The sequence below is a fragment of the Candoia aspera genome, chromosome 1 (genome assembly GCF_035149785.1).
Source record: "Candoia aspera isolate rCanAsp1 chromosome 1, rCanAsp1.hap2, whole genome shotgun sequence".
NCBI classification, from domain to species: Eukaryota; Metazoa; Chordata; class Lepidosauria; order Squamata; family Boidae; genus Candoia; species Candoia aspera.
In genome coordinates this window covers 103930229-103958045 of record NC_086153.1, presented here as the reverse complement: position 1 = coordinate 103958045, position 27817 = coordinate 103930229, and the positions used below count along the sequence as shown (strand labels likewise).

Sequence of the window (27817 nt, the reverse complement as noted above, 5' to 3'; positions counted from 1 at the left end):
CTGAAGTTAGCAAAGGCACAGTCAAAGAAATTCAGTTCTTTGTGTGCTTTGGATAGAACTTTACAACAGTTGTTTAGCAAAACAGTGGAAGAATACAATTATCAAGATATTTCAAGATTTTGTATTTCTTTTGTTTAGAAGCAACTAAGCTGCCTTGATAGAGAAGAAAACTCCATAAGATGTATTTCTTTCAGTTCTGAAAATAAGATGAGAAGTAGTTTATTTCAGAATAAGCTGTTTGGAAGTATTATTTTATAACAATTTGAGTTAATATACTCCTAATAATTTTATTACCCTTCTCCAAATTTAATAATTTTGCCAGATGTTACCTCATTTCTCATAATTCTCCAGATATTTAATATAACTCTTCCAACAATGTTTATTTCACTCATTGTATCTGCTCCATATTCATCTAGATCTGAAGCAAATCTGTTCTCTTTCTTATCATCTAAAATAAAAAAATGAGAAAAAATAAATTTTATAACAAATCCTACAGGTGCATTTATCAGAACAAAGCATTCATGCTTAATCTAAGTTTACAATAGTGGTGATAAATCATTCTGGCAGGTTGTATACTACAATTCAACTCAAGGACACAAATACAATTCTTTTTTTCTTTCTTAGCCTACTAAGCCAGGAGAAGAAGCATAACACTTTAGGAAACAGACATGCAGATCTGAATTTATGGCCTAACAATGCATATGTACCTTTGGCTTGTGTTCACAGGTAACGAAAATCTGATTGCCTATCCCTCTTTGGCATTTATATTTTGTATCTGTTTGCCAATTATTTAGAAGTGAAATAAACACATTTAGAAGGATCACTAAAAGCAAAAAGAACAAAATGAGGCAAAAAGCTATGGCAAGGCTTTCCAAGATGGGCTTTTGAGCAACTGTGCTATAAGGAGTTAATAAAAGCCAGTTTGGTCTAGTGGTTAAGGCAATGGGCTAGAAACCAGGAGTCTGTGAGTTCTAGTCCCACCTTAGGCATGAAAGCCGGCTGGGTGACCTTGGGCCAGTCACTCTCTCTCAGCTCACCGAGTTGTTGTTGTGGGGAAAAAAGGAGGAAGGAGTATTAAGTATGTTTGTCACCTAATTTATAAAAATAATAATGGCGGGATAAAAATTAAATAAATAAATTTTAAAAAAATGAAATTCAAGATTGAAAAGTGAATAAATGAAGAAAACTTCCAAAATGAGGTTATTATCTCCTTTTAGGGGGAGATGGGCAGTGATAGAAATGTGAATAATAAATTTGTGCCTACAACAATTCATTATATCATAAGTATATACTGTACATAATTCCCAATACCTATCTTATTTAGCTATATAAACCAATAACACAGAGTGGTTATATAGTCTCAACTAAGCAAGCTTTTGCTTTCACCCCATGCTTCTTTAGACTCTTCTGGATCAATTCTAGTTAGGATATCTCTCCCTAAACCAATGTCAGTTTTTCAGTCAGGAGTTGTATTATTATTCAGCCTCAAGTAGGCATTTTCAGTATGACCTTTGGGGGATGGGGAAGATAATTTAAACAGGGATTGAAGTAAAATGGGGAGAGTTGGAAAAGTGTGTTGCCAAATATCAGGTTGCAAAATAAGTATGGAGTAATGAGGTGTCCATAACTTACTCATACTTGATTTCATATGCTTCTTACTCTCGTTTGATAATTACGTCTTCTATTTCTGTCCCTTACCAGAAATAAGGGCCAGAAATAGAAGATGGATGCAGCTATCTAAAGCCACAAATCTTAGTAAGTCAAATTTCTGTTACATTGGTTACTGTATTTAACAGCTTGCTAGAGAGGCAGAATACAAGAAACACACCCAGCAAATGGTCATTTCAAAAAATGGGACAGAAGACTCACAGCTAACACACCTGGAATACGAGAGATCATCTGGCATAAATCAACATCCAAAGCAGCAGCTCTCTGTAAGAGGTATCCCCAAGAATGCATTTGGACTTCATAGCCTAACAAAATATCTGGATCATACCTAAAAAGAGAAAGATATTGTCTTCATATAACCAGGTATTTTAAATGTCGAGTGAATAAAGTAAAGCTGTAAATGCCACTAAATGAACTACAGTGCATTCAGAAAGTATTCAGACCACTTTCACTTTTTTCAATTTTATGTTGCAGCCTGATACTATAATCGTTCAAATTCACTTTTTTTCTCATTAATCTACACTCAGTGCCCCATAATGACAAAGTGAAAACAGAATTTTAGAAATGTCTGTAAGTTTACTAAAAGGGAAAAACTGAAACATCACATGTACGTAAGTATTCAGACTCTTTACTCAGTACTTTGTTGAAGAACCTTTGGCAGCAATTGCAGCCTTGAGTCTTTTTCGGTATGACGCGACAAGCTTTGCACACCTGGATTAGGGGATTTTCTGCCATTCTTCTTTGCAAATCTTCTCAAGCTCAGTCAGGTTGGATGGGGACCATCAGTGGACAGCCATTTTCAGGTCTCTCCAGAGATGTTCAGTAGGGTTCAAGTCAGGGCTCTGGCTGGGCCACTCTAGGACATTCACAGAGTTGTCCCTAAGCCATTCCTGTGTTGTCTTGGCTGTGTGCTTAGGATCGTTGTCATGCTGGAAGGTGAACCTTTGGCCCAGTCTGAGGTCCTGAGTGCTGTGGAACAGGTTTTCATTGAGGATATCTCTGTACTTCGCTCCATTCAGCTTTCCCTCAACCCTGACCAGTCTCCCAGTCCCTGCTGCTGAAAAACACCCGCACGGCATGATGCTGCCACCACCGTGCTTCACTGTTGGGATGGTATTGGGCAGGTGATGAGCGGTGCCTGGTGTCTTCCAGACATAATGTTTAGAATTGAGGCCAAACAGTTCAATCTTGGTTTCATCAGACCAGAGAATCTTGTTCCTCACGGTCTGAGAGTCCCTCAGGTGCTTTTTTGCAAACTCCAAGCGGGCTTTCATGAGTTTTGCACTCAGGAGGGGCTTCCGTCTAGCCACTCTGCCATAAAGCCCAGATCGGTGGAGGGCTGCAGTGATGGTTGTCCTTCTGGAACTCTGTCCCATCTCCACACAGGATCTCTGGAGCTCAGACAGAGTGATCATCGGGTTCTTGGTCACCTCTCTTACTAAGGCTCTTCTCTCCCAATTGCTCAGTTTGGCCGGGCAACCAACTCTTGGAAGAGTCCTGGTTGTGCCAAACTTCTTCCATTTGAGAATTATGGAGGCCACTGTGCTCTTGGGAACCTTCAGTGCAGCAGAATTTTTTCTGTAGCCTTCCCCAGATCTGTGCCTTGCAATAATCCTGTCTCTGAGCTCTGCAGGCAGTTCCTCTGACCTCATGGCTTGTGCTCTGATACACTATGCATTGTCAGCTGTCAGGCCTTCTATAGAGAGGTGTGTGCCTTTCCAAATCATGTCCAATCAATTTAATTTACCACAGGTGGACTCCAATCAAGGTGTAGAAACAGCTTAGCAACGATCAAGAGAAATGGGAGGCACCTGAGCTAAATTTCAAGTGTTGCTACAAAGGGTCTGAATACTTACGTACATGTGATATTTCAGTTTTTCCTTTTTAATACTTTTATAGACTATCCTAACAGCCAGGAACCACGCTGAGACAAGAATAGGTCTCTAGTGTTTTATTACTGCTACATGACAGAAAATCCTAACAAACTGAAGAAGCGTGGGAAAAACCCAGACATATAAACCCCAAAGGCTAAGGCAGGCCTGATCTGTGTCTCTTTGAATGGCTACCTAATTCCTCAGTACTACGCATGCGCTTTACAGCCTGGATGGGAGCCCCCTGCTCGCCATCCTTACTCATGACATAGACATTTCTAAAATTCTGTTTTCACTTTGTCATTATGGGGTACTGAGTGTAGATTAAAGAGAAAAAAAATGAATTTGAATGATTGTAGTATCAGGCTGCAACATAACAAAATTGAAACAAGGGGGTCTGAATACTTTCCGAATGCACTGTACATATAGTTATTTGGTAAAGAAGTTGGATTCCCTATGTAGCACTGTGTGAAAGTTGTACACAAAACTGATCTTGAGTACTATGTATTGATGCTTTTCTGGATTAACACTAACACAAATTCTCTTGTCACTATTTGTCAAATAACTGGATTGACGACAAGTGGGATTGAAGTGAAGATGACGAATTTGGAACCTGGAGTTACTATCTGTGTATTTTTTGAGTTCTAAAAGGAGCACAGTCCTCATTACTAGAAGCATTATGGAGCTGGAGAGTGCTGGATCTTTTTTTAAAAACAAAATAAATGGATTAATTTATACTTAAAGGGAAAGAAGTAAACTGCTTTATCCCTGAATTAATTTCATAGTAGATTTCAATAAACTAATGTATATCTTGATCTAAAAAGGATTCCTATTTTATTACTCTTATGATTATTTTTGAAAATTTACTATGACAGTTTCTAATTCCAGGAAACTAGTTTTACAGATCAGAAATGTTAAATGCCTGTTTATTTTAGGTTCTGCTATAAAATATGTAAAATAGAGTAATTTTATGGCTTCTAAACATCACTTTTAATGTGTAGTTAGCATTCTACAAACTTGTTTCCACAGCAACTGGATCCCATGTCACAATTATTTCCATTTCACAGGTGGAGAACTGAAGCTGACAGTTGATATTTGCAGTGATTTTTTTTTAATTGCTCAGTGAAAATTTTACTTGCTTTTCTTTACAACAATAGATCCCTACATCACTTAAGCTTCTTTTGCACCTCCTTCAGCTAAAAGTAAAAAGGCCAAGTAGCATGGAGTTACTATTTGAGCCTATGTTAGCCATGACAAACTAGATGTATGACAATTTGGTTTCTAATTAGTAAACTCTTTGCCTTGATCAAAAAACCAAAAAACGATAGTCTGAAAGCTTTAGTTCTCATAAGTAATGTATTCAGATGAATGCTGGCAGGATCGCTAATGATCTCAGTTCAAATAAGATGCACATTTCTATCAATTCTGAGCAAGCTTTGCATACCTAGAAATCTGTGATGTTCCATTCAGATAGCAAAAATTGTTGACCCAGATGATAGGTGACTGTTCCAGTGCTAATTAACTACCAGTTAAAAATACATAATCAAGAACCTATTTAACAGAAACATTGGCTGAAATAAATGTGTACACATCCAAAACTATTTTGCTTACCCTTGTGCAGAAAATGATGAATATTTATATTCAGAATAATAATTTCATTCTGACCAAGACAGTAATTCTGTGTCTGAACTGTAGCATGTCAAGGCTTCTGCTTGGGGATTCACACATGACTGAATGCTTCTTCTTACAAAATATTTTCTCTACATGGAAAACTAGGCTAAAGAGATTAACTAGCTCAGTGGGAATACATTATGTGCACTATGTACCATAGAATGTCAAGAAATTTTTTAGTGCAACAAGTTTTTGAAGGCTCTTTTTCTAGAAAAAAATTAGGATGAACTACTTCAGAGGGGTATTGTCAAAAAAAAATCCCTGGATGCTTGAAATTATAACACCTTTTATAAAATAGTTTTGTGTGTGTCTTTAGTTATGTCTTCTGTTTTGTGTGGGGGAGGGGTTTCTTTGGTAGGCAGAAGTAGAGACCTTACTGTTACTGATTCTTCTTCTGGGTCTTCTCAGCAGACTAACCCATCTCATTCAAATGCATCTCTCTGATCTTTTATCTGTCTAGCTGATACACAGAAATAATGGGGGAACTTGAATTAGCAGCAACAATTGGGTCCGCAGTCTTTTTAAAAATTTCAGTTACTTTAATTCTAGTTCTGTTTTGTAACTACTGAAATTTTAAAAACAGTATGAACTCTTTATCATCAATTTTTCTTCAGTGTAGTCATAAAAATCCATGACAACGTCTTCCATGGTTAAAAGGATGGCATCTATTAATGCCTTAATATTTATAGTGGATACTACCAACTTGACATTTTGTTGGTACAGATAATATTTCTGTGCACACTTCCCAAATTCAAATCCAGTATTTTCAGTTGAATAAATATGACAAATATTTAGATTTATAGCATGTGTTTCTTCCAGGAGTTTAAGGCAGTCTTCTTAAATTCCCTCTTACAATTTTTCCCACTGGTCTCAAATCATCCAGTGAGCTTCCATGGCTGAGAGTGGATGTGAACCTGGGACTCCTTGATGCTAGTCAACACCTTAACTATTACACCAGTTTGGCCCTCCAATTATGTTGTAGCAAATGATACAAAGGTTCCTGAGATATTGATGAGCCCTTGTCTGTCACAGCAAATAGTACTGAGATATATGACAGACTGACAAGTATGTTCAGTTTGCAAACTTTGCCAAAGCTTGACTAGGTAAGCTACAGATCAGAAGAAGTTTGTATCAAATCTAAATTATTATGTTATACTATTTTGTCCAACTGTAATATCTGGAAATCTTATCTGTATAAATATGTTGGTGGATTTACTGAATAAGTTCAATATCCTAATAAGGCAAACAAAGGTTACCCGAGGGACCGTCTCATTCCCGTTACATCGGCCCGCCCCACCCGATCATCCAGAGAGGGCATGTTACGGACCCCATCCATAAGAGAATTTCATCTGGCGGGGTCCAGGAAGCGGGCCTTCTCTGTGGTAGCCCCCGCTCTCTGGAATATCTTGCCCCCGGAGGTGAGGCAGGCCCCTTCTCTCCTGACCTTCCAGAAGGCCCTGAAGACCTGGTTTTGCCATCTCGCCTGGGGCGGGAAAGTGAATAACCATTCTTGGGGATGGCTCGCACCCTAGTGTCCCTCCCACCAGCCTGGATTTTACATTTCTCTTGGATTTTATTTATTTATTGGGTTTTATTATAATTGTTGTATGTGATTTTAATGTTTATGTTTTATGTGGAATTTTATTGTACACTGCCCAGAGTCCCTCTTCTGGGGGAGATGGGCGGTGGCTAAATATGAGTAATAAATAAATAAAATAAAATAAAATAAAATAAATAAACAAAGCATTTATTAAATTTTAATGGACATTAAGATCCATTAAGATATGAAACTTGCTTGATTACAGAAATGGTACATATTTGTTGCTAGTATTACTTCAATATCTTCAAATTAAAAAGGTCACGAGTCATACTGGTTAGTATTTGAGTAATCTTAATGCAATAATATTAGTAGCTCCAACTATTAGGTTTTTTTCATTCCATTTTCAGTTCTACTTGCTGATAGAGTTCACAGGAAGTCAGTTTAGAGCCCAGAAACCTTCATGGATAAACCCATTGCAGTTTAAGTGAATAACTTCTGTGAGTAAAAATATACTAATATATTTCATCGTCTATAACCAGGAAAGTTTGTTTGGCACATATACACGTGTCTGAGACTCAGTCCATAAAGACATTTCTTGCACTAGTCATTCCAGTTACCATTTGACTATTTCTGTACTTTCGTTTTGTATTCCTCAGTTATTACAGATAACCAACCAATAAAAATCATAGTCAATTACACTGAATATATACGAAAATCAGCATTTATTCAACTATTTTTTTTCTGCCACATGCAGCCCCTAGCCACCAAAGGTTATTAAACTCTATTTTAGAATTATAAGGTTATAGTGAAAGTTTGATCATTTCTCCCTTCTTCTCTGTTCTTCTAGTAAAGCTATAAAGATATCAGAAATTTTCATTTCCACTAATACCAATTTAACGTGTCACCCAAACAATAAATCATATTTACTCTTAACAACAAAAGGAAACAGGAAAGTTTTGTAAACCACATTTTAAAAATAGCTTGCTTCCATTAACCATAATTAATATGAACTATAGTTGTTAGGTTGAAACAACATAAGCCACACTTAATAGGTAAGTCATGAAGTGGTTTCAAAGGACAGAAAACATACAAACTCAAGGATTACCGAGCTTTCATTTTGTAATGGCAAACTACAGATGGTTTAAATGTAAACCATACATTCCCAAATTGTTATTAATTTTACCTGGGAAACAATATACCATAAACTTTATATGAAGCTGACTGGAACTAGGAAGTGAAAATTAACATTTCCTAACTAGTGTTTTTGTCTTATTCAGAAGATTTCTCTAATTTCCACTAAATCCAACAAAACTGAATTAGCAATAATGATAATTTATAATGATTAGCAACAAAAACTATTTTGAAGACTGCTTTGTCTAATATAACATTTAATGAAAGTAATGCCACAGCCAATAATAATGGGATGGGGAAGAAAAGTAGTAAAAATGTCAAAAGTGGTTTTATACTCAAATCCGGGACCTCTTTATTTGAAATAAAGTTCCATAGGTTTCAACAAAGAGCAAATGTCTCTATTATTTTGCTAAGTGAAAACACTGACTGAAAGTCTTGCATCAACTTTATTTTAGAGGGGCTGTAACTTTTATCCCTCTCACAGTAAAAATATTCTATCAAAAATATCTGAAAGTACACATCATACTCCAGTCACTGTATAGCCACTAGAAGCTGACACGCATTTCAAGAGGTGTTTACCAGGTAACAACCCAGATGTTTGGTTTGCCTTTTTCACTATATAGAAATCAGTGTGCTTTCTTCATTCAGTGAAGCCTTCAGTGGTCAAGTCTTCATTTGTTGATCTTCAGAGATAAAGAAAAATTGTAATGTTCTAATTGTTTGGAAGGATTTTTGTTTTATGCAGACAAGTGATATTTCCCCTATGCTTCCAAAATGGTGGAAGATTTTAAAAAATTAAAAGAACAGAACTGGTTTGCTATTTCCAAGTTGTTTCGTAAGTCAGACGGAGCAGCGGATTCCCAAAAAAGAGAAAGATAAAATTAATTTCCTTACCTGTAATTTTGTCTTCTCTGAACAGGAATCCGCTGCTTCGTCAGGACCCACCCTTTGCTGGTTGCTTTCAGCAACTCTAGTATTCTGGTTTCCTGGATTTGGTCAATGCCATTCTCATCAGAAGTTTTCTAGTTGGAGAGAGAGAGAATTGCAAATGTACTCTGCCTAGTACACATTTTCCTTGAGAATGTATTCCAGCCAGATGTTTCAAAGTTTAGCTTTCTTGACAACATTAAGACTTCAAAGCTTTGGCAGTTGACCTGAAGAAAGACACATCTGAAGTTCTGTAAGTGCATGATCAGAGGATGCTATAAAAGCATGTAAGGAACTTGGAAATGATACAACAAGCCATTTTCCAAATTTGGAAAAGGAGAAGTTTCCCTTTGGAGGACATAGGTAAAAAAAGCCAAGTTTTCATGCCTATTTATTTTTGCCTGTATCACTAGGAGCAATGAGTTTTGCTAGGAAGTTGTCATAAAAAAATCCCTTTTCCTACCTATTGGAAGATTTTTTAAAAAGTTGCATTGTAAGACAGTACGAGTTTTCTAGATTTCACATGCATCTTAGGGACATTACAACTTCAGTAGTACTGATGTGAGTTCTGGTTTAGAGATCTGAATAAATATACGTTAGAAGATAAATATATCTGTTATGAGAACCCAAAGCAAACTTTTATAAAAATAGAACTGTTAAAATATGGAGACATAAGAAAGAGAAGGGAGACCAGAAGTTGAACAAACTTAATTAGAAATTTACAGGCTGAAAACAGAAACAGAACACAGATGCACTACCTTTTAACAATATTCACTACCTCCTGGAAAAGTGCTCTCTCATCAGTAGTATACGTGACTTCCAACCCTGAGATACCAGATCTTGCAAGCAAAGGGGCATGTTCTCTATTACCTGAAAAGCAAATTAAAATGTATTTATTTCTTAAGAAAAAACTGATGATTTCAGTTTTGACAGTGTGCAATAGAAATAGCATTCATGTCCACCCCCACCCCTCCTCCACCTGCTGCAGACAAAGCATGAACAAGTTCATGGCAATTTTGTATCTGATTCAGTTATACTGAAAAGCATGCACATATTTTTGAATTTTTGAGAACACTATTCCACTCTGATTTTTCTAAGGTTCAATTGCTATGACTTTTCACAAACAAATCACAATAAATCATGTTATATGCACAATTTTATTAACCTATACTAGAAAAAGTGACTGTTGCGTTATTCATTAAAATGATACTAACGTCATTCTTTAGATTTGAATTCCTGCTAGCCATCTTTGCTATTCTACATTATTAATATGCCCGATTCAGAGGAAGAAAGTCATACTAAATTAATCTGCAGCAATATGCACCAAGTAAATGCTGCTGGTCTTACACATGGCAAAGAGGGAGAATATTAATCAATACAGTACACTTCACTGACAAGACTGCCTTGGTGTCCAAGCACTAAACTCTCCATGCAAAGAGTACCCTGCTCTCTCTCATACAGAAGATCACTGTCTATCTTTTAATCCAGGTATTCTTCATATAAGCAGGAAACAAACTGATGGGAAGGGTTCTGGGCAGGAAGTGGCCACTGAATATTTCAATGTAAAGCCTCTCTTTGGGGACAGTGCAGGACTATGAATCAACTGAGAGTAGGAAAGACCAGTTAGCATTGTGGAACATGGCTTTTCAGGCTACTACTACATCCCCTAAAGCCTGCCCACAGGGAAAAGGGAACACTATTCAGTGTTGAAACTGTTAAAAACCAATTGATATTCACATCAAAACAATTAATAACATTTATTAGTTCTAGCAGTTCCATGTAAATTGTTTTTTTAAAGTAACAGCCACACAACACATACATGGCCAAAATCAAGCTGAAGCACTTCACAGATGTTCCTATTTCAATCTGACCATGACTTTTTGATATAATGCTCCAACATTAGTCAATGTGCTTTTAGAATGTAAAGATCTTATGGTAGAATAATCACAAATGAGATTTTACTTTGTCAGCCAGTAATATCTTAAATAAATCAAATATTTTCAGGAAAAAATGCTAATATTCAATACTAGTAACTCTGAAACATTAAGTCCAACCTCTGTTTCTACAGAAAATGTGCTAAATTTAATGTAACATGGTTAAATTCAATCCATATATTCTCTTTTCAGTTTCTCAAGGCAGCCTCTAGAAAGACATAATTTAGTAAAAACAATCTAGTGCTTTAAAAGTAAATCTTTTAAAGAAAAATGCTACCAAAGAATGCTGAAGGTAAGAAGAGGAATTACTTAATATCCAGAAATAAAAGTGGATGAAAGATGTATGTTTTGTTACAGTACTACATTATGTTATTCATAACAGACAGCATAAAGTTGTTGAATATAACCTAAGAGTTTACTACTTTATTCTTGTAATTAAGTCTAAATATTATTTTTCACTAGCCTAAACCAGTGGTACTCAACCTTTAACAGCTGGAGAGCCACTTCACCATTAACTGTTGCAGAGCATAACATCACATATGAACATTGCAACCTTTGCTTCATGATGCTGTGTAATCTTTAGCGGTGCTTGTCACCACCCACAGTATATACTGAAACATTTCATGGCATATCATTGTTTTCCCACTGCTGTGATCTTTTTTTCTTATTGGTTGCTGGGAAAAAAAGGGAGGCTTCCCCATTCTCTCCCATGGCTGCTGGGCTGGAGTGATTTCTATTCTTACCTGAGGGGGGGATCCCAGCAGCTCCTTCGCTTTCCTCCTATGGGAGGAGGTACTTCAGTGACTCCCACACTGCCGGTCCTTTGGTCAGTGCTCCCCGCGCTGCCTGATAGAGTGGAGCGCCGATCAGATGCCTACACTGCGAGAGCCGCCTGTAGGGCCTCAAGAGCATCCGGCTCTAGAGCCACAGGTTGAGTATCACTGGTCTAAACAAAGCCAAAAAGGTACAATACAATAAGGGCCCTCTGTAGACCCTACAAAGATCAGAGAAAACCACACAACAACCCTTATGCAACATTTAACATAATTCATGTTCTATCTTTACTCAAACCAATTAAGACAGATTACCGAAACTGCATTTCACGAACAGTCCCAGAACATTAAAAAGGACTAGTTCAGCACAAGGGTTTTGAGGACTGCCATCTAGGATAATATGCTTTCCTCTTTATATCTTCAGGACTTCTGCAGGAGCATGCTATGAGATATTAAACACTGTTTAATATACACTTAGTTAGGTGTTAAGCATTACAGCCCTTGCAAATGTTCATAAAAAGATATAAGGTGGAAACCATCTACTACAAGTCGCATGATTCTACAATGAGATGACATGAATTTAAACACTAGCAAACATTCTTCAAAACCTCATTTCTACCTTAATGTTTATTAACACCTGAATACAATACATTCAGAATATTGACATTAATTCTAAAGAAAACAAAGTGAAATAAGGACCTTGGCTTGAGATAGTCCTTGCTCTGTCTTTATCGATCACTATAGCACCAGTGATTTCCATTTTCTCAGTATCTGGCAATGGTGTGTCAGATGAGATGCAGTAGAATAAAGCACAGATAGGATCAAATTCAGGATCTGCCTCCAAATCTCTTCTTGTTCGAGCATGCAATTCTATACTTAGCAGTGTAAGATACTGTACCTACACAGAAAAGTTTACATTATTAGCTCTTCTTAAAATAATTTGAAAAAAAAATACACTACAAGAAAAAGCATTATATAAAGCAATCAAGCATGAGTCTATTAATTTGCTGATTAATGTGAACTACTTCAGGAATCAGTATCTGTCTCTGGAACAGGATACAATCATGCAATTTAGTGCAATAAATAAATTACTGAGCGAGGTTGCCTATTAATATCCACCAATCTTAAGTACTTTTATTTTCAAAAGTTTAAAAATGATCTGCGAAATGGATATTTGAGTATATAAAGTATTGTCTATAAAAAATTAAGTTACCTCATGTAAAGTCTTTGCTTCTTGAAGATTCTGTACACTTATTTTAAAACCGTAAGAATTGTTCAAAGATGGTCCTTCAATCTGAGAAGTTTCTTTCTTTTGGGTATTTATAGTAGTGAACTGATTCTGTTAAACAAAATAACAGAACTTTTAATAATTAAGGTTAATCTTTAATAATTTAAGTAATTTAACTCTCACAATCTTGTTCACAATCATTCAACTGGTGTGTATAAATAAGTACGCAGATCACATTCCAGGTAGAAAGGCATATTAACTGTCTATTGTTATATTGCTAATGCTTCTTTCATAACTACAGTGGGAGCCTCTTTTTGTGAACGCGAGACTTAAAGCTGGAACGTTATCTCTGAAACCACCACATGGGTAGGAGAAGCTTGTTGTAGCCTTTCCTCTTCCACATCGCTGCACTAATTCCTAGCTGATTACAAAAGTCTGGGAACATCTGCATGGCTAATACTGACTGCACCCAGTAATAGCACCAGTGCTAGCGTTTACAGGTATGTCACAGCCACATATATTGCAACCTATACCACAGAAATTGGTTCCTATGTTGTTGCTAATTTTTATTAACACAACCTTCAATCAAAAAGATCAAGCTCATGATGCCAAACGTGATCTTTAAAACTATGGAAAGTTCAGGTTCCAAAAAAGTATTCAAAATTCTTCACCATGAGCATAACCTTTAAATGCATTTTCATAAGAAATGCATACTTTTATGTGTAAGAGCTACCAACAAGTTTTGTATTAAGTCAGTAGAAGTGAATCCAAAAGTGATTTTCTGGCATGATGTATCCCAGAAAGTTATTTTACAAATCATTGCAAAGCAATTTTCAGTATTCAAAGGTATTTATTTTATTCTACTCAGGATAATTTCGGCCCACCCTTTCATATAAACTTCCACAAGGTTAATCTAGAATTCAGTCAATCAGGATGATCTTAAAATAGAACTGAATTGCAGCAGACAAAATCAAAACCTAAGTTAATATAGTTTCATTCCGTCTTCTCACCTTTATTTGTGTTGTTAAAAGCACTTTACGAAGTGCATCAGCATTTCTTCCTCGTTTTGAACTCAATTTCTGAATATCTTGTCCTGTGACTGAGGGAAGAATATTAATTTATATTATAAAAGCTTCTATGCCATTTCAGTTATACAGCTCCAAGCAGCTTAAAATATAATGAGCATATACACCAACAAAACAAGTAAACCTTAAGACCATAATTATGAAAAAACAACCTTGAATCAACCTCGACTCATGGTACAACTGTGCAGTTTCTTGTCAGGAATATTACAATGGACTAAATTATGTGCAAAATCTTTAAATGTTTATTTTAATTAAGAAGTTGCAGAGCACATGCTTTGCATTCAGAGAGCTTCTGGTTTAATCACTGGCAACTTCAGACAGTGAGGAAAAATAGAGTATTCTCCAGACACAATAGATGTTGTACTCACATGAAACAAGTAAATGTTAACCCCAATACTGAATCATGGAATGGCATCTGATCACATTTTATTTTGATCTTACTCAAATTAGGTAGAAATATTTCAGATGCAAAAACTGTTCATTTGCTTGGTCATATTTAAGATACTAGTGTCTTCATATATTTGAACAGCATGACTATTTTAAATTAGTATTAAATGATTGTCCAATATGTTTAAATCCAGATTTAATATTGTCTTTTTGAAGGATAGGGTGGTCCCACTAGCCTTGAAGAATGTGGTGGTATGCTGCCTTCTCAAGAGGCCATTGCTGGACCCCTCCATTCTGGATAATTATCATCCAGTTTCCAATCTTCCCTTTGTGGAGGTGGTCAGATGGCAGCTACAGCAGCAGCAGTTCGCCCCCTTCCTCAATGGTTGTTTCCAGCTGCTATTGACAGGAGGTGAGAGATCATGTTCATGATCCCTCACTTGTGGGATACTATAATGGTATGTGGGAGTGACCTTGAAAGATTGGAGGAAAAGCCATAGGTTGCTATACTGCTGTGGGTTGAGGCAAATTCTGTCCCAGCTGTTGTGTTAGCTGTATCACGGCATTCTGTAAACTGATTACTTGTATATCCACTTGCTACTGGTGTTGCAGCAACCCAGTAGCTAGATGCTCAGGGGAAAGAGGTGACCCCTGGGGATCAGAGGCCATTTCTAAAACTCCAAGTGGGATCTTCTGCCTCTCTTAGGAAGAGAGGAGGAGACTTGTAAGATTGATGTCAGCCCTTCAAGGTAGTCCAGACAAGAAGCATCAGCATGAGTACTAACACCAGTTCTATTGTAAGGTTACAGTAACAGAATCTTGCAAGTCTGAAAGCATTTCTTCCCTATTCTTTTACTTTCCAGAAAATTAGGGAAGGTCCCTTCTGAAACACTTCCCACACCCATTTTGCTTCTGTGGGCTGAGATACCTTTCCCATGATGATTGTCAGGCTGCAGCTCTTCCTCTTGCCTCCCAAGATCATTCCCACATACTATTACAGGTACCTCAGGGTCAACATTCTCCCCCCTCCTGTGTAACATCTACACGAAACTTTGGATGAGATTATCCATCAGTTTGGGGTTTGGTATCATCAGTAGCCTAATGATACCCAGTTCTGCACCCCAACCCCGGGCTGCACAGATGAAGTTGTTGGTATACTAAATTAGTATCTGGATGCTGTTTAGTTCTGGATGGGGAGAAACAGACTTTGGCTCAATCCTGACAAGACTGAGTGGCTGTAGCTGTTTGGTCCCCAAGTTGGGGACGTTTTCACTGTTGATCTTGGATGGGGTTGCATGTTCTGATTCGAGACTAGTATGAAATTCCTGGGTCCTCTTGGACTTGCACCTACTGCTTGATGAGCAGATGGCAGTTGAGGTCAGGAGGGCCTTTGCATAGGTTCATCTTGTGTGCCAGTTGTGCCCCTTCCTTGATTAGGAGGCCCTTCAGATGGTTACCCATGCCCTGGTCACCTCATGACTGGAATTTTGCAATGCGCTGTACATGGGGCTGCCCTTGAAGACAATCTGAAAACTACAGCTCTTTCAAAATGCAATGGTGTGAACAGTAACAGGCACCTCTTGTTATGTCCATGTATCATCACTGCTACACTAGCTGCATTGGCTACCAGTTGGCTTCTGGGTGAAATTCAAAGTGTTGATTGTTACCTATAAAGCCCTTCGTGGCATAGGGGCTCATTTTCTGAGGGACTGCCTATCTTTAATACTTTCTGCCTGTCTGGTATGTTCAGGTAGAATGGGTATGCCCCAGATCTCCTCAATTAAACATCGTCATCTTGTGGGACTGAGGAAGTGTGCCTTCTCTGTTGCTGCCCCTGTCCTCTGAAACAGCATCCCCCAGAGATATGTATGGTGCTCACTCTCCTGGGGTTCCAGGCCCTTAAGGCGAGGTCTGGGGTTAGTGTGTCTGTGGAATCCATCATGTTTTTATTGTTTTGGTTGTTTTTAGTCTGGGCTGCCACTTTTTGTTTCAAGCCTCTAACTGTTTTAATTGTATATATGGATACTGTAAGACACTCAGGTCTTTTGGAGTGGGCAGTAATAATAAATTTAATAGAACACACACATAAATAATAACTGCATTTATTTTTAAAAGCTGCATTTCACTATTCATAAGCTTACCTGATAATGGAGTACAACCAAGTGCTTCTGGTATTCCTTGAGATAAATGCTCCCTGATAGGTGTACTATGAAAGCAAATAGTTTCAGGATTGCCATTCGGTTCTTTGCTCAATGGGGAGACAGAGAATGGTATTTTGCTTTCCTTTTTGACAGATTTCTGTTCTTTCTCTGTGACAGATTTATTTTCTTCTACAGAAGACAATATGCTCTCTGAGTCTTCTAAATTAGATTGTTTAGAATCTGTGGATGCATCTTGTTGCCAAGGAGGAAGTACTGGTGAATCAGGAGAACTATAATTGATATAATCTTCCTCTTTTTTGTCCATCTCTATTACTGCAGTGGCAAGTGGCACTATCCTTTCTTTAACTGTAGTCTTACTCAATTCAGAAATATTTATACCAGAGTTTTCCATAGTTGGAGGTGATGTAGGATTTGAAGATGAAAAGCACAGGTCTTCTGATTGTACAGCAGGTTTGCTTGGTATGTCAGAATTCACAGCAACCTTGACTGTTTGATGACATAGATTTTTAGGCAAAGACATGTTGTTCAAACTCTGATCAATATTTTCTATATCAGTTGATGTGATGACAGCTCTTTTTTTAAAATATTCATAATCTTCTTTGGCTTGAAGCCATGTCTGAATTTGTTGGTAGCTTGGTGCACATTTGCAAGGCATGATCACTATCTTTTTGTCATTAATTTTATGGGTATTCCTTTGTATCTTGTCAGTAGAGAATTGGCTATTTCGAAGGGGAGAGCCTGGCCTAGGACTTTGTGCCATTGCCAAAAATGCAGTCTTCCAGAGTTGTAGTCCCTCCAATGAGAAATCTCCTTCAAATTCAAGTAGATCATTTGGAAGTCTAGTTTCTACCGTAAGTACTCTTCCTCCAATTTCTCTGTGAAAATAATTATTTTAATTATTTTTCCCATAAACAGAATTAATGTATTTTTCTAATAGTCTTATCTGTCTTTACTATTTTCCTCCATCTAATATCATGCAAGTATACATTTACCTGTATAATGGAAACTTCCCTATCCTCTACTGCATCCCTCAAATCTATTCTAGAGGGTCTTCTGCCTCCAGATCAGATTTGGAAAGAACAGAGGGTGAAGAGGAATAGAGAATCTGATTCACCAGGAAAAAGTATATCTTCAGTACAAAACTACTGTATATAATAAAATAAAATATACAAGTAAAATAAAATATACAAATATACAAGCAAATAATAAAATGTAGTTAAATCACCATAAGCAAAAGAATAAACTTAGTCAAAATTTCCTTGGGGACTAACATATTAAATACAAATAATTAAGTTAAAGTTAATAATTATTAACATTTAACTCTGTTGATATCCAAGAACATTTTAGTAGAACAGTAATATATCTGGTTTCATTTAAATACTTCCCAGTAATACCCAATCATTACTAAAGCGAATCAGGATATCTTACTTTTATAGCTCAAACTTAATTGTGATTCCATCTAGCTCTGGCCTTCACTTATAAACCCAGAAAGGAAGGCTATATTAAAGTTGTATCCAATTTTTTAATTATGTGAAAATTTCAAAGTCTTTATTGATACAAAAAAGAGAAATATGACTACAGAAATCTCTATTGACCATCTATATAACCACATTACCTTGGCTTTTCAGGTACATCAGAGGGGTTGCTGCAAAAAGGTTCTTGATAAATTGTTTCTGCCAGATCATGATCTAATAAAGTTGACATGATTTCTTCACGACTTGGGGGTGACATGAGAGGTTTAAGGATATGAGCAGCACGAGGTGTAGAACTCCCATTTTTTGACTGTGATGGAGAATTTGTAGATCTAGGTGAACTGTCTGGAGTTGGTGTTAATCCCTCATTGTTTCTTGATATATACAACTCTAAATCTTCAGAAGCAGCATCCATAAGTTCACCATCCGGTGAAGATAAAATAGAAGAAAAAGAAATACTAACCGAGTCAAGTGATTGCCCAGGTTCAGAAATGACTTCCTTCCTAAAGGGATTTTGATTCCAATCACCATTTGGAGATGAAAGATTAAGAAAAATTGCTTTCTTCACAATATTTCTGTCCAACTGAAGTTCTTTATGGCACATTTCTGCCTGTCGCTCATCTGCCGGTGAACCAGGTTGAGACACAGCTGGAATAACATTTTTCCACTGATTGTGGAGATTTTCATTGTTTTCTAGACATCTTTTATCAAAAAGCTGTGGACTAAGTGGGCCAGATCTTAACCAAGACGTAGGGTCTGAATTATACATATTTTCTTCCTTAGATATTTTATTATGATTTAAAAGTTCAGTTTCTGCTGTTTGACCTGGATAATGGTCCTGAGCTGCATCACTCAGAAACTTCTGTGGTAAATTTTGATCTGCTGGGACAAATTGACTTGCAGAATACAAACTACAAAAACCAGTCTGCCCTATGGCATTAATATCAAAATTGTAATTATGATCAGGTGACAGACTATCTTCAAGTGAGTAACAACTTTCCAAACCCGGGTCTGAATATAAAATGGGGCTATCAACAGGTGTAACATGGCCGGTCTTATTACTTAGTTGTTTTGTAGAATCTTTTAAAAGCTTGACTGTTTTTTCTTTAGATTTTTTATCCCTGGGAATACGAGGTTTTCTTGGGGATGCCACAGAACCAGTTTTTTTAACTGGTTTGTTTGGATCAAGAAGGAAGGAAGCATCTCTGTTCAACTGAGATTTAACTGATGCTTGTTCATGAATATTGTTCATATGCATTTTCTGTTGTCTCTTTTGGAGTAATTCTTTTAAAACTGCTAAGCCAGAATGCCCTTCACTGAATGCTGAAGGAGTTACCAGACCCTTGCCCTTACACTGAGAATCTGTTTGGGCTTGAGAGATTGTTTCTGACAATCCCTTTTGTTTTGCATTTTTTTCAGGGTTAAAATGTGACACATCCAAAATAAAACCCCTCTGTTTCTGTTCCCATTCTAATTTTTTAACTGGACTTCTTAAAGAAGCTACAAAGCATTTTTTTGGTAACTGAAAAGATCCATGGCTTTCCTCAGAAGTTTTTAAAAAAGAAGAAATGTGGTCAGCATGCTTTGCTGCTTCTGATAGATAAACTATTTGCTGCTGATTATCTTTACAATGCAAGAAGTTACCAGGATGAATCTGATCAATATTGATCATATCAGAAGAAATACAGTTTTCATTTACCTTTCCCACAGAGGATAGAAGTTTGTTTTGTAAATTTGTAACTTCCTCTGTCTTTTTAGGTGCATCCTTAGAACTATGCGCATTCAGTGCTACCTGAGATATACAGTTACACTGGTCATATACGTTATTTTGAATTGAGGATTCTTTCGTCCTAAATATACCACTCTGACTGTTAGATCTTTGGAAATTTATTTTGGCTTTTTCCCTTCCAGACATCATAGAAGCGATGCCTGGATGAAGATCCTCTGTCAAGCTGGAACCTTGGTGCCCTGTAGGCTTTTCATTTTCCAACAATGAATGGAAATAAATCAATGGGTTTACTTGGGCATTAGCTGTTACTGAAAGCTGTGCTGATGATGGATGTCCTGTAGAACAGGCAGTTGGTGGGGTCTCTTTCTGGGTATAAAGTAACTGTGAATTTCCCAAGCTGGGAACATTCTCAGATAAATCCCAGGGGTTCAGCAAAAGTTTAAGTTCTGCTGCAGAAGGAATACTATTTTGACCATCTGCAATTGTCATCAGTGTTGACACTTTTTCTATTTTTTGTTTCCGTTTTGATCTCTGCTTTTTCTTCAGATCATTTCTAGGTTTATTAGACTGATTGCTTTTTCTGTTGTTTCTTACAGTAGCATTAGCAAATTGCTTTTTACATTTCTTAACCTGAGTTTTTGACTGAATGCGTTTCCCCACATAGGGATTAACAGTTTTACTGCTGAATGTGTTAGTATTTTTAAACACTAATGTTTCTTTTTCTAGATTATTCTCAATTTCTTCTGCATTCGGATCAGTGGGAGACCAGCAGCGGGGTGGGGATACATTAACTGGACTTGCACTTCTTTCTGACAGAAAACCTAATTTAGACATAACATCACTATAGTTCAAGTCACAATCTTCAGCGTCAGCGCTGTATGATGGCAGAGGAGGGGAAAGAAAGGCATGAGTTCTTTTTCTGAAATACAGGGTTCTTTTAATATTTTTACTTTTTATATTTTGTGGTTTCCCACCCAGCCTTTTCTTGGCAGACTTGCATTTTGCTTTTCTTTTGTGACTTTTCTTTGGCGCTAATGGATAAATAGGATATTTGGTTGCAGGTGAATCAGGAACTTTTGGCCAGAAGTCCTTCAAAGGTGCAAGCTTCTTATATAGATTCATTTTATCTTCAGTAAGTAAGACTTGTTCCTCACTAGAATCTATTTTTCCTAGCTTAACAAGCATATTTTTCCGCCCTCTGAACCTATTAATAATAATATATTTTATAATAACAGGTGGCAATTTTTTAGAAAGTCGCCTTCGTTTTCTACATTTTTTAGAATCATCTACATTTTCATCATTTTCTACAGAATGAGGTAGGGTGATTTTTGAATTATGCATGCCAAAACTAGATTCACTGTCTTCAGTTTCATAATTTATTTTACGTTTAGCTCTGAGTGTGTATTTATTTCCACACAACCCAAACGTTTGCTCAGATTCTTGAGCAAAATCTTCAAAATGACAATCAGCACAGTTCTTGGTGTCTGTCAACATTTTGTTTTCAAAAGCCACATGATGAACTTGGGTATCATTTGGTAACAAAATGTCTCTATCAGGAATATTGCTACTGGCATTGTCTTGAATGTACCAGCTTTCTTTCATGGATGAAGCATCCCTGGTACTTGCAGTTCGTTGATTGCTAAGAACCATTTTCTTTTTATTTCGTTTTAATTTAGACTGTTTTTTGCCTTGTTGCAGCTTATATGTCACAGGGCCCAACTTCTGTGGCTGATTGAGACAATTAGAAAGAACTACACTAGGAAAGAACATGTAGTGTGCTGCTTGTTGATTTACATTTGTTTTTTCAGCCTTGTGTTCCTGAAATTCTTCATATCTAATTTTAAAGTTATTAAGGCTATTTCCATCAGTGCTGTTTTCAGAAGAACGAGTAACAGTCTGATTACCCTCTGAGCAAGACATAGTTTCACAGTTTTCTGGTGCTGGGAAAAGGCTATTTATATTGGTAGCATTTGCTTTTTTATTTATTTCAGAAGATGTTTTATTTTTGGAATAAACTAAATCTATAGACTTTTTTATTAGAATATTTTCACTAATTTGGTGATTCATATGCTGAGATACATCCTTTGTAGCCTTTCTAATTCCAGTATACTTTCTGCTAGGCATGAGTCTGCTTACAGAGGAGATGTCTTCATAAGCTGTTTCACACAAAACAGGGCCTTTTTCACTTTTATTACTTTCCTGATGTGGCTTTTCAGAATGGAGGATATTGTTGAAGGATGCTGGGTATTTCATGTTGTACGTACTTTCTTTTGAAAGAGAATGGATTGATAAGTCAGGTCTCATATCTATCATGCTTGGTTGAGTAAGACCTTCTAAGTCATCAGTATTCAAAACATGGGAAGAAAGGGCACTTGTGTGTTTACACTGAAAGGTTATTTTAGCAGATGATGGGGGTTCCAGAGTAGCAGCATCTTTATGAAAAATTGTAGTCTTTACAGACGTTTTGCTTGTTGCAATTGCAGAGGTGTGGGTTCGAGAACCTTCATTGTTCAAAGGATTGTCTAGAACAGAACAGATATTTTTTTTACTATTTTCTCCCTGAGGCTATATTCTTTAAAATATCATCAATTTTAAAGATGTTGTTTGGCCAAATAATAGTTATTGGTGATAAAAGAATATAATTAAAGGAATCTAAGAGCATTAAGCAATTTAAGACCTTTACGATGGGACTAATAATGTGGCATGAGGGACATCTTAGATAACATTCACAGAATTCCACAATATTTATGGCAAGATTGCTGAAAGCTCGTGAGACTGTTAAATTTTGGCCACTTTTTTTTCTGGTGCACCACTTGAAAATATTGTCTCAATGTGTTTTTATACACACACACACACACACACACACACACATATATACATACATACACACACATACAGTAACAATACAATGGAGTCTTTAATACTAAGTAATCAGCTTAAGATTGAAAGTTTATCATATAACAAATACTTTGATGCATTCTAAATAACAGAATAATAATCTCCAATTGACATTGTATAAACATCATTGTACTGAAATAATATAAATATTTATAACAATATAATAAAAAGGGGGGGGGAGAAAATATTGTCTCAAGATTCCTTTGTAGTGATTTTCATTATGTTGTAAGAATTTCAATATGCCTACTAATTCATAATTGGAGAGTCTGAAACATCTTCTTAGCTACCTCTATAGCCTATGTAATCAATTGGTATAACCTTATAAGCCTATTTCAGCACAGTTAAGTAAAACTGGAGGATATCCAGAAATATATTCATGCTATGATTTTGCAATTTAGTAATTCAATATAAAGAAAAAATATATAAAATACATGTGTAAAATAGGATAGAGATGGGAAAAAATGTTGATACTGGCCAGCTCATAACAAATTTTGATATTTGTGACTATTTGGAGGAGTGCTAAGGTGAAACCCCAATCCTATTAGAAGGTCAGGAATAAACTGTGGTCCCAGCAGAATGGTGATGCAGAGCTGAAATAAAAATGAAAAGCACAATGAACATTTACTGAATGAAGCAATGTTTCCAATGAAGTGGAAGGATCAGAAAAGCAAAAAAGTAATTTGGAAGGAAAGAAATATCTGAATTACTTTGTTACCATGAAAAATGAGGAGAGGATGTACTCTTTGTAACTCACATAGTTCTCTAGCCTAACATTACAGCAACCAAAAAGCCTACTTCTCCTGCAAAAAAGTGAATCAGAATGTTAGCCATGAGCTCAAAGGATGTTGAGATTATGTACTGAGAACGGGAAAAGGTTCTGGACTTCCAGAGGAAGAAATGGCGGACTGAAGACATTCTGCAAAAAAGCAGAATGAAGAGCCGGCGAGTACACCGACTCTTTGAAACTTCTCCAGACAAGGAGAGCACATGAGATTGCCCACAAGTGCTCCAGACAGCTGCTCTTCACGAGGACACCACAAGACAGCGATCTCCACTGGGCTTAGAGTTTTGGGAGATGAGGGAATAGCCATCTTGCTCAAACTGCAGTTGGCACCTTTGAAAGGACACTAAGTTTGCATATGTCCTTTTCTAATCACTTTTGGAAATTGCTTATTAACTGTTTTTCAGCTATTAGATACCTTTGGATCAACAAGTCTGACAGCACCAGATGAGTTCTCTTCAATCCTTAGCGAAAGTAAGTTTTAACTACAAGTTTCAGAACTTAAAAAAAAATTGGGGGGGGGGGAACAATTTTGCAAAAGAGTGATTAAAATTTTGGTTTTAGAAAGTTACAAACAGACTAAGGGTCTAGATAAACTTGAAATAAGATTTTGGAATTAATTATAAAGAATCCTTCCCATGGGAAAATGCTTTACTTTTGAATAAAAAATAAGATTTTAAAAATTGGACACTAGAGGGAACTAAAGATTACAATTAAAGAAGAACACATAAACTTGACTTACAATTACAGAATGAAACACAATATTCTAACATTGGACATATTGAAGGATATTTTTGAAAAATGGACCCAGAAATTAGTATTAATAGTGTCAACAGAGACATCTGCTTCTATGGAGACACTGTGTCTAAAAGATGTTATGGAAGAGGAACACATTTTACCTGACAAGATCAAGACTGAGTTGAAAGTGGATTTACAAATGCCCTCCCTCCCATCCTGTCACCTCCAGCCCTTTGGCCCAGGCAATCCTTTTAGCTCATATGTACAACCCAGCCTTATCAATGAAGGCACCCCAATCAGTCTGATCCCAGAGGAAGAACCAAAGGTAAGGCAGCACTGAAGGGGTAGGTCCTGGAAAAGCCCAAATAGAGGTGAAGTCACCTAATACTCAAACTCCCTTTCATAGGGATGGTCCATCTACCCCTGATCCTACTGGAATTCTTCTTCTATTAGAACAGAATAGCAAAGAACCAAAACATTTGAAAAAAGATAATCCCCACAGAGTGGGCAATGATGATCAACCAGGGTCTCTCTATCCTCAAGACAGAGGACTCTGCTCTGAGCATACCCCTGAATCTGATGGTGATCTAAGGATGTTCATCTCAGCAGGGATCTATCCCAAATCTCTCTTTCCAAGAACCATTCCAAAGCCTGAGAAAGAAGTGGTGAGGATCAGGCAGTATGAAATGGTGAAATCAACGTAAGTTGATTTGGAAAATGCCATTGTACAGAAAACTAGAAAATGCCACAGTCAGATCTGATACAGCAAATAGGCTTTTATTATTTTTTTCCTCCTCTTTCTGTCATGACTACAACTGGGTAGAGTGGGCATCTCAGAAGGTTCTGAGCCCATGCTGGGTAATTCCCCAGAGCTGACAGTGGTACAGCAAAGACCTTAAGGTCCTCTGTTGACGGAGGGGATTTTGGTCTGCCTGGCAAGTTCTTGAACATGGTTGGAGGCTTTGGAGAGAGAGTTATAACAACTTTGATGTCTGCAGCCTTTCAAATTTACTCCAAAAGTGGCAGTGGCTCTAAGCAGTAGGAATAGTAATGATAACCCTGCTTTGTAAAAGTATGGCAGTTCACAGAGTTTATTTCATGGGCTTTGCCAAAGAAAAAGAAATAGTTTATGCCCATCTGAAGGAGAAAGTTCATCCCTGCAATGCTAGCATTTGCAAAATGAAGTTTTAAGGATCAAAAAGCTAAATGCCCATGATAGGAGGACAGGAATCCAAGCAAACAACTCTAATGAGACTGGAAAGTTGAAAAGATAAGTAACACTGAAAATAAAATAAATAATATAATAACAAAAAAAAAAAGCTGGTAAGAATGAAAAGCTTAATGATGGAATGTTATTACTATGGTGGTTGAAAACAAACTCAACAGCTGAACTTAGCTTTGTGATATGTGTGGGGCAAGATTCCTACCAAATGTTTCTCCAAGCTCTAGAAAGCACAAGCATATAACCCATGCATGTGACTAAGAGATCACAATGAAGAACTATTATTTTATAGAAAAATATAATTGCAAAATTCTTTTAAGTATTCTTACCACTGTTTTCATCTGCAGTTCCATCTAACTGAGGTATAGAAAGGCTTGCTAGGAGCATGTTATCATTCCAGTCCATATCTTCTTCAGAAGAACTATCATCTTCACCTGAACTTTGATTTCTACTTCTGCCCACTGACCTACAAGAAATGCAACGTATTTTACACATCTAAAAGCTTCTGGCTATAATCCAGTAGTTCAATTGTTATGACACATTGCATCTTGGAAAGAAAATAAGACAAATCAATCTGTATAATTCATTTTACAGGAGGATGAGTCTGACAGTGGGGTATTTTACATCTACTGTACTCCCTTGTTGTAGTCAGTTCACTTCCTGCTAAGATTTAAGACTGTAACAACTTTTTCTCTTTAAGGGCAGAGAATTGTTAGATTGCTTTGACTCCAGAGGCTAATGAATCACAGAGGGCTCTGGATTATTTTCCTGGGTCAGTCTATGGAATACAGATAGTTGATATGATTACTTCAGAACATCTCCCCCTACTCTGAATTTTTTCAATCTAGCTGAGGAAAATCAAGCTAACTGGCGTCTAATTATAATGCAGATGGCAGAAAACCAGTAAAACACTAGTAAATGTTCATAATTGAGCCCACTTCATGGGAGTGATGGTGAAGCAGGATTATTCTCTTTTACCACTGTTTCCTCTCAATGAACATGTGGATAAGCTGTTTAGTTGAGATCAGCCACCACTTTGCTCAACTTTATCCCCTCATTGTTTATTATATCTAGTAGGAAGGGAATAATTCAATAAGGCATGGTCCCAGCCTCATTAAAAAAGAGACCATTCCTGAAAAATAAAGTAACTGGACAATCTGAATAATTATAGGTCTGTGGTTAATATCCCATTCCTGGGCAAAGTTATTGAGTTGAAATGGCTAAAACACATATGGATCAAACTAAATTTCTAGATACATTTCAGCTAGGGTTTAAGTCTGGATTGGACAGAAACTCTCTTGCACATCCTTTTGCTGAAACACAGATAGGCAGAGTTGATTCTTCTCTGTGACCTTTGATACAATTTATCATGGCAGCCTATGGAGATGCTGTCTAAGTTACATGTTGGTAGAGCAATTTGGTAGATGCTGTCTAACTTACATGTTTGTAGAACATGACAGCGGCTGTGATGTCTGGATGTGTGTCCCCAGAAAGATATGTTGAAAGATTTCTACTCTACCCTGTGACATTTATACTATGCAGCTTCATAAGATTCTACCCAATACCTCCCCTTATTCAACATCTCTATGAAACTGCTGAGTGAGATCATTCAGAAATTCAGAGTAAAGCATGCCCTATCTTTCTTTTTCATCAGATCCAGTGAGGCAGTGGAAATGCTTAATCAGTGTCTGGCTCTGGTAATGACTAAATGAGTTCCAACCACTGAAGCTCAATCATGACAAACCAAAAATACCATTAGTGTTCATAATCTGGATATGAGTAGCAGTCAATCTATTCTGGAAGAGGGTGCAATCCACTCAAAGGATCAGGTTCACAGCTTGAGTGTGCTTCTAAAACTATCTTTGTCATTAGAGGCACAAGTGTTCTCTGAGATGAGAAGCATCTTTACCTGCTTGGGTTGGTGTGGCCACTAAGGCCCTACACAGATAGAAATAGCCTTGCTTCAGTTAAGGTCTGATAATTTCAAACCTAGATTACATGTTATAAATGGGCTGTCCTTGAAGTCTGTTAACATAGAACAGTACAAAATACAGAAGCACTGTGTCATGAGTACTGATGGCGAGCAGGAGGGGGCCTCTATCCAGGGGGGAAAACGCATGCGTAGTACTGAGGAATAAAGCAGCCATTCAAAGAGACACAGATCAGACCCACCTTAACTTTTGGAGTTTATCTGTCCTAACAGCCAGGAAACACGCTGAGACAAGGAACTGGTCTCTAATGTTTATTGCTAGTACATAACAGGAATCCTAACAAACTGAAGAAGCATGGGAAAAACCCAGACATATAAACCCCAAAGGTTAAGGCGGTCCCGATCTGTGTCTCTTTGAATGGCTGACCAATTCCTCAGTGCTACGCATGCGCTTAACAGTCTGGATGGGAGCCCCCTGCTCGCCATCCTTACTCATGACATTATCTGTTTGGGTTTTTCCCACGCTTCTTCAGTTTGTTAGGATTTTCTGTCTTACATAGCAGTAATAAACACTAGAGACCTATTCCTCGTCTCAGCGTGATTCCTGACTGTTAGGACATCAATCCTAACAAACTCCTACTCCCACTGAAAGAGGGAGGAACAAAGAAAA

The 27817-nt window shown here is 37.1% G+C and overlaps 1 protein-coding gene across 2 annotated transcripts in view; it reads right to left on the bottom strand.

Moving 5' to 3' along the window:
• REV3L (REV3 like, DNA directed polymerase zeta catalytic subunit) overlaps positions 1–27817 on the bottom strand; it is an 87346-nt gene that overhangs the window by 18232 nt on the left and 41297 nt on the right. Inside the window, exons 12-21 of one of the 2 annotated variants that reach the window (XM_063311088.1) lie at positions 25547–25683; positions 17993–22100; positions 16357–17252; positions 13754–13842; positions 12729–12854; positions 12215–12413; positions 9587–9678; positions 8776–8903; positions 1881–1996; positions 330–448 (exon numbers count right to left, since the gene is read on the bottom strand). In XM_063311088.1, the coding sequence (XP_063167158.1) occupies positions 330–448; positions 1881–1996; positions 8776–8903; positions 9587–9678; positions 12215–12413; positions 12729–12854; positions 13754–13842; positions 16357–17252; positions 17993–22100; positions 25547–25683 (6010 nt within the window). Of the gene's footprint in view, positions 1–329; positions 449–1880; positions 1997–8775; positions 8904–9566; positions 9679–12214; positions 12414–12728; positions 12855–13753; positions 13843–16356; positions 17253–17992; positions 22101–25546; positions 25684–27817 lie in introns of both variants that reach the window. The other variant, XM_063311097.1, reaches the window with a different exon arrangement.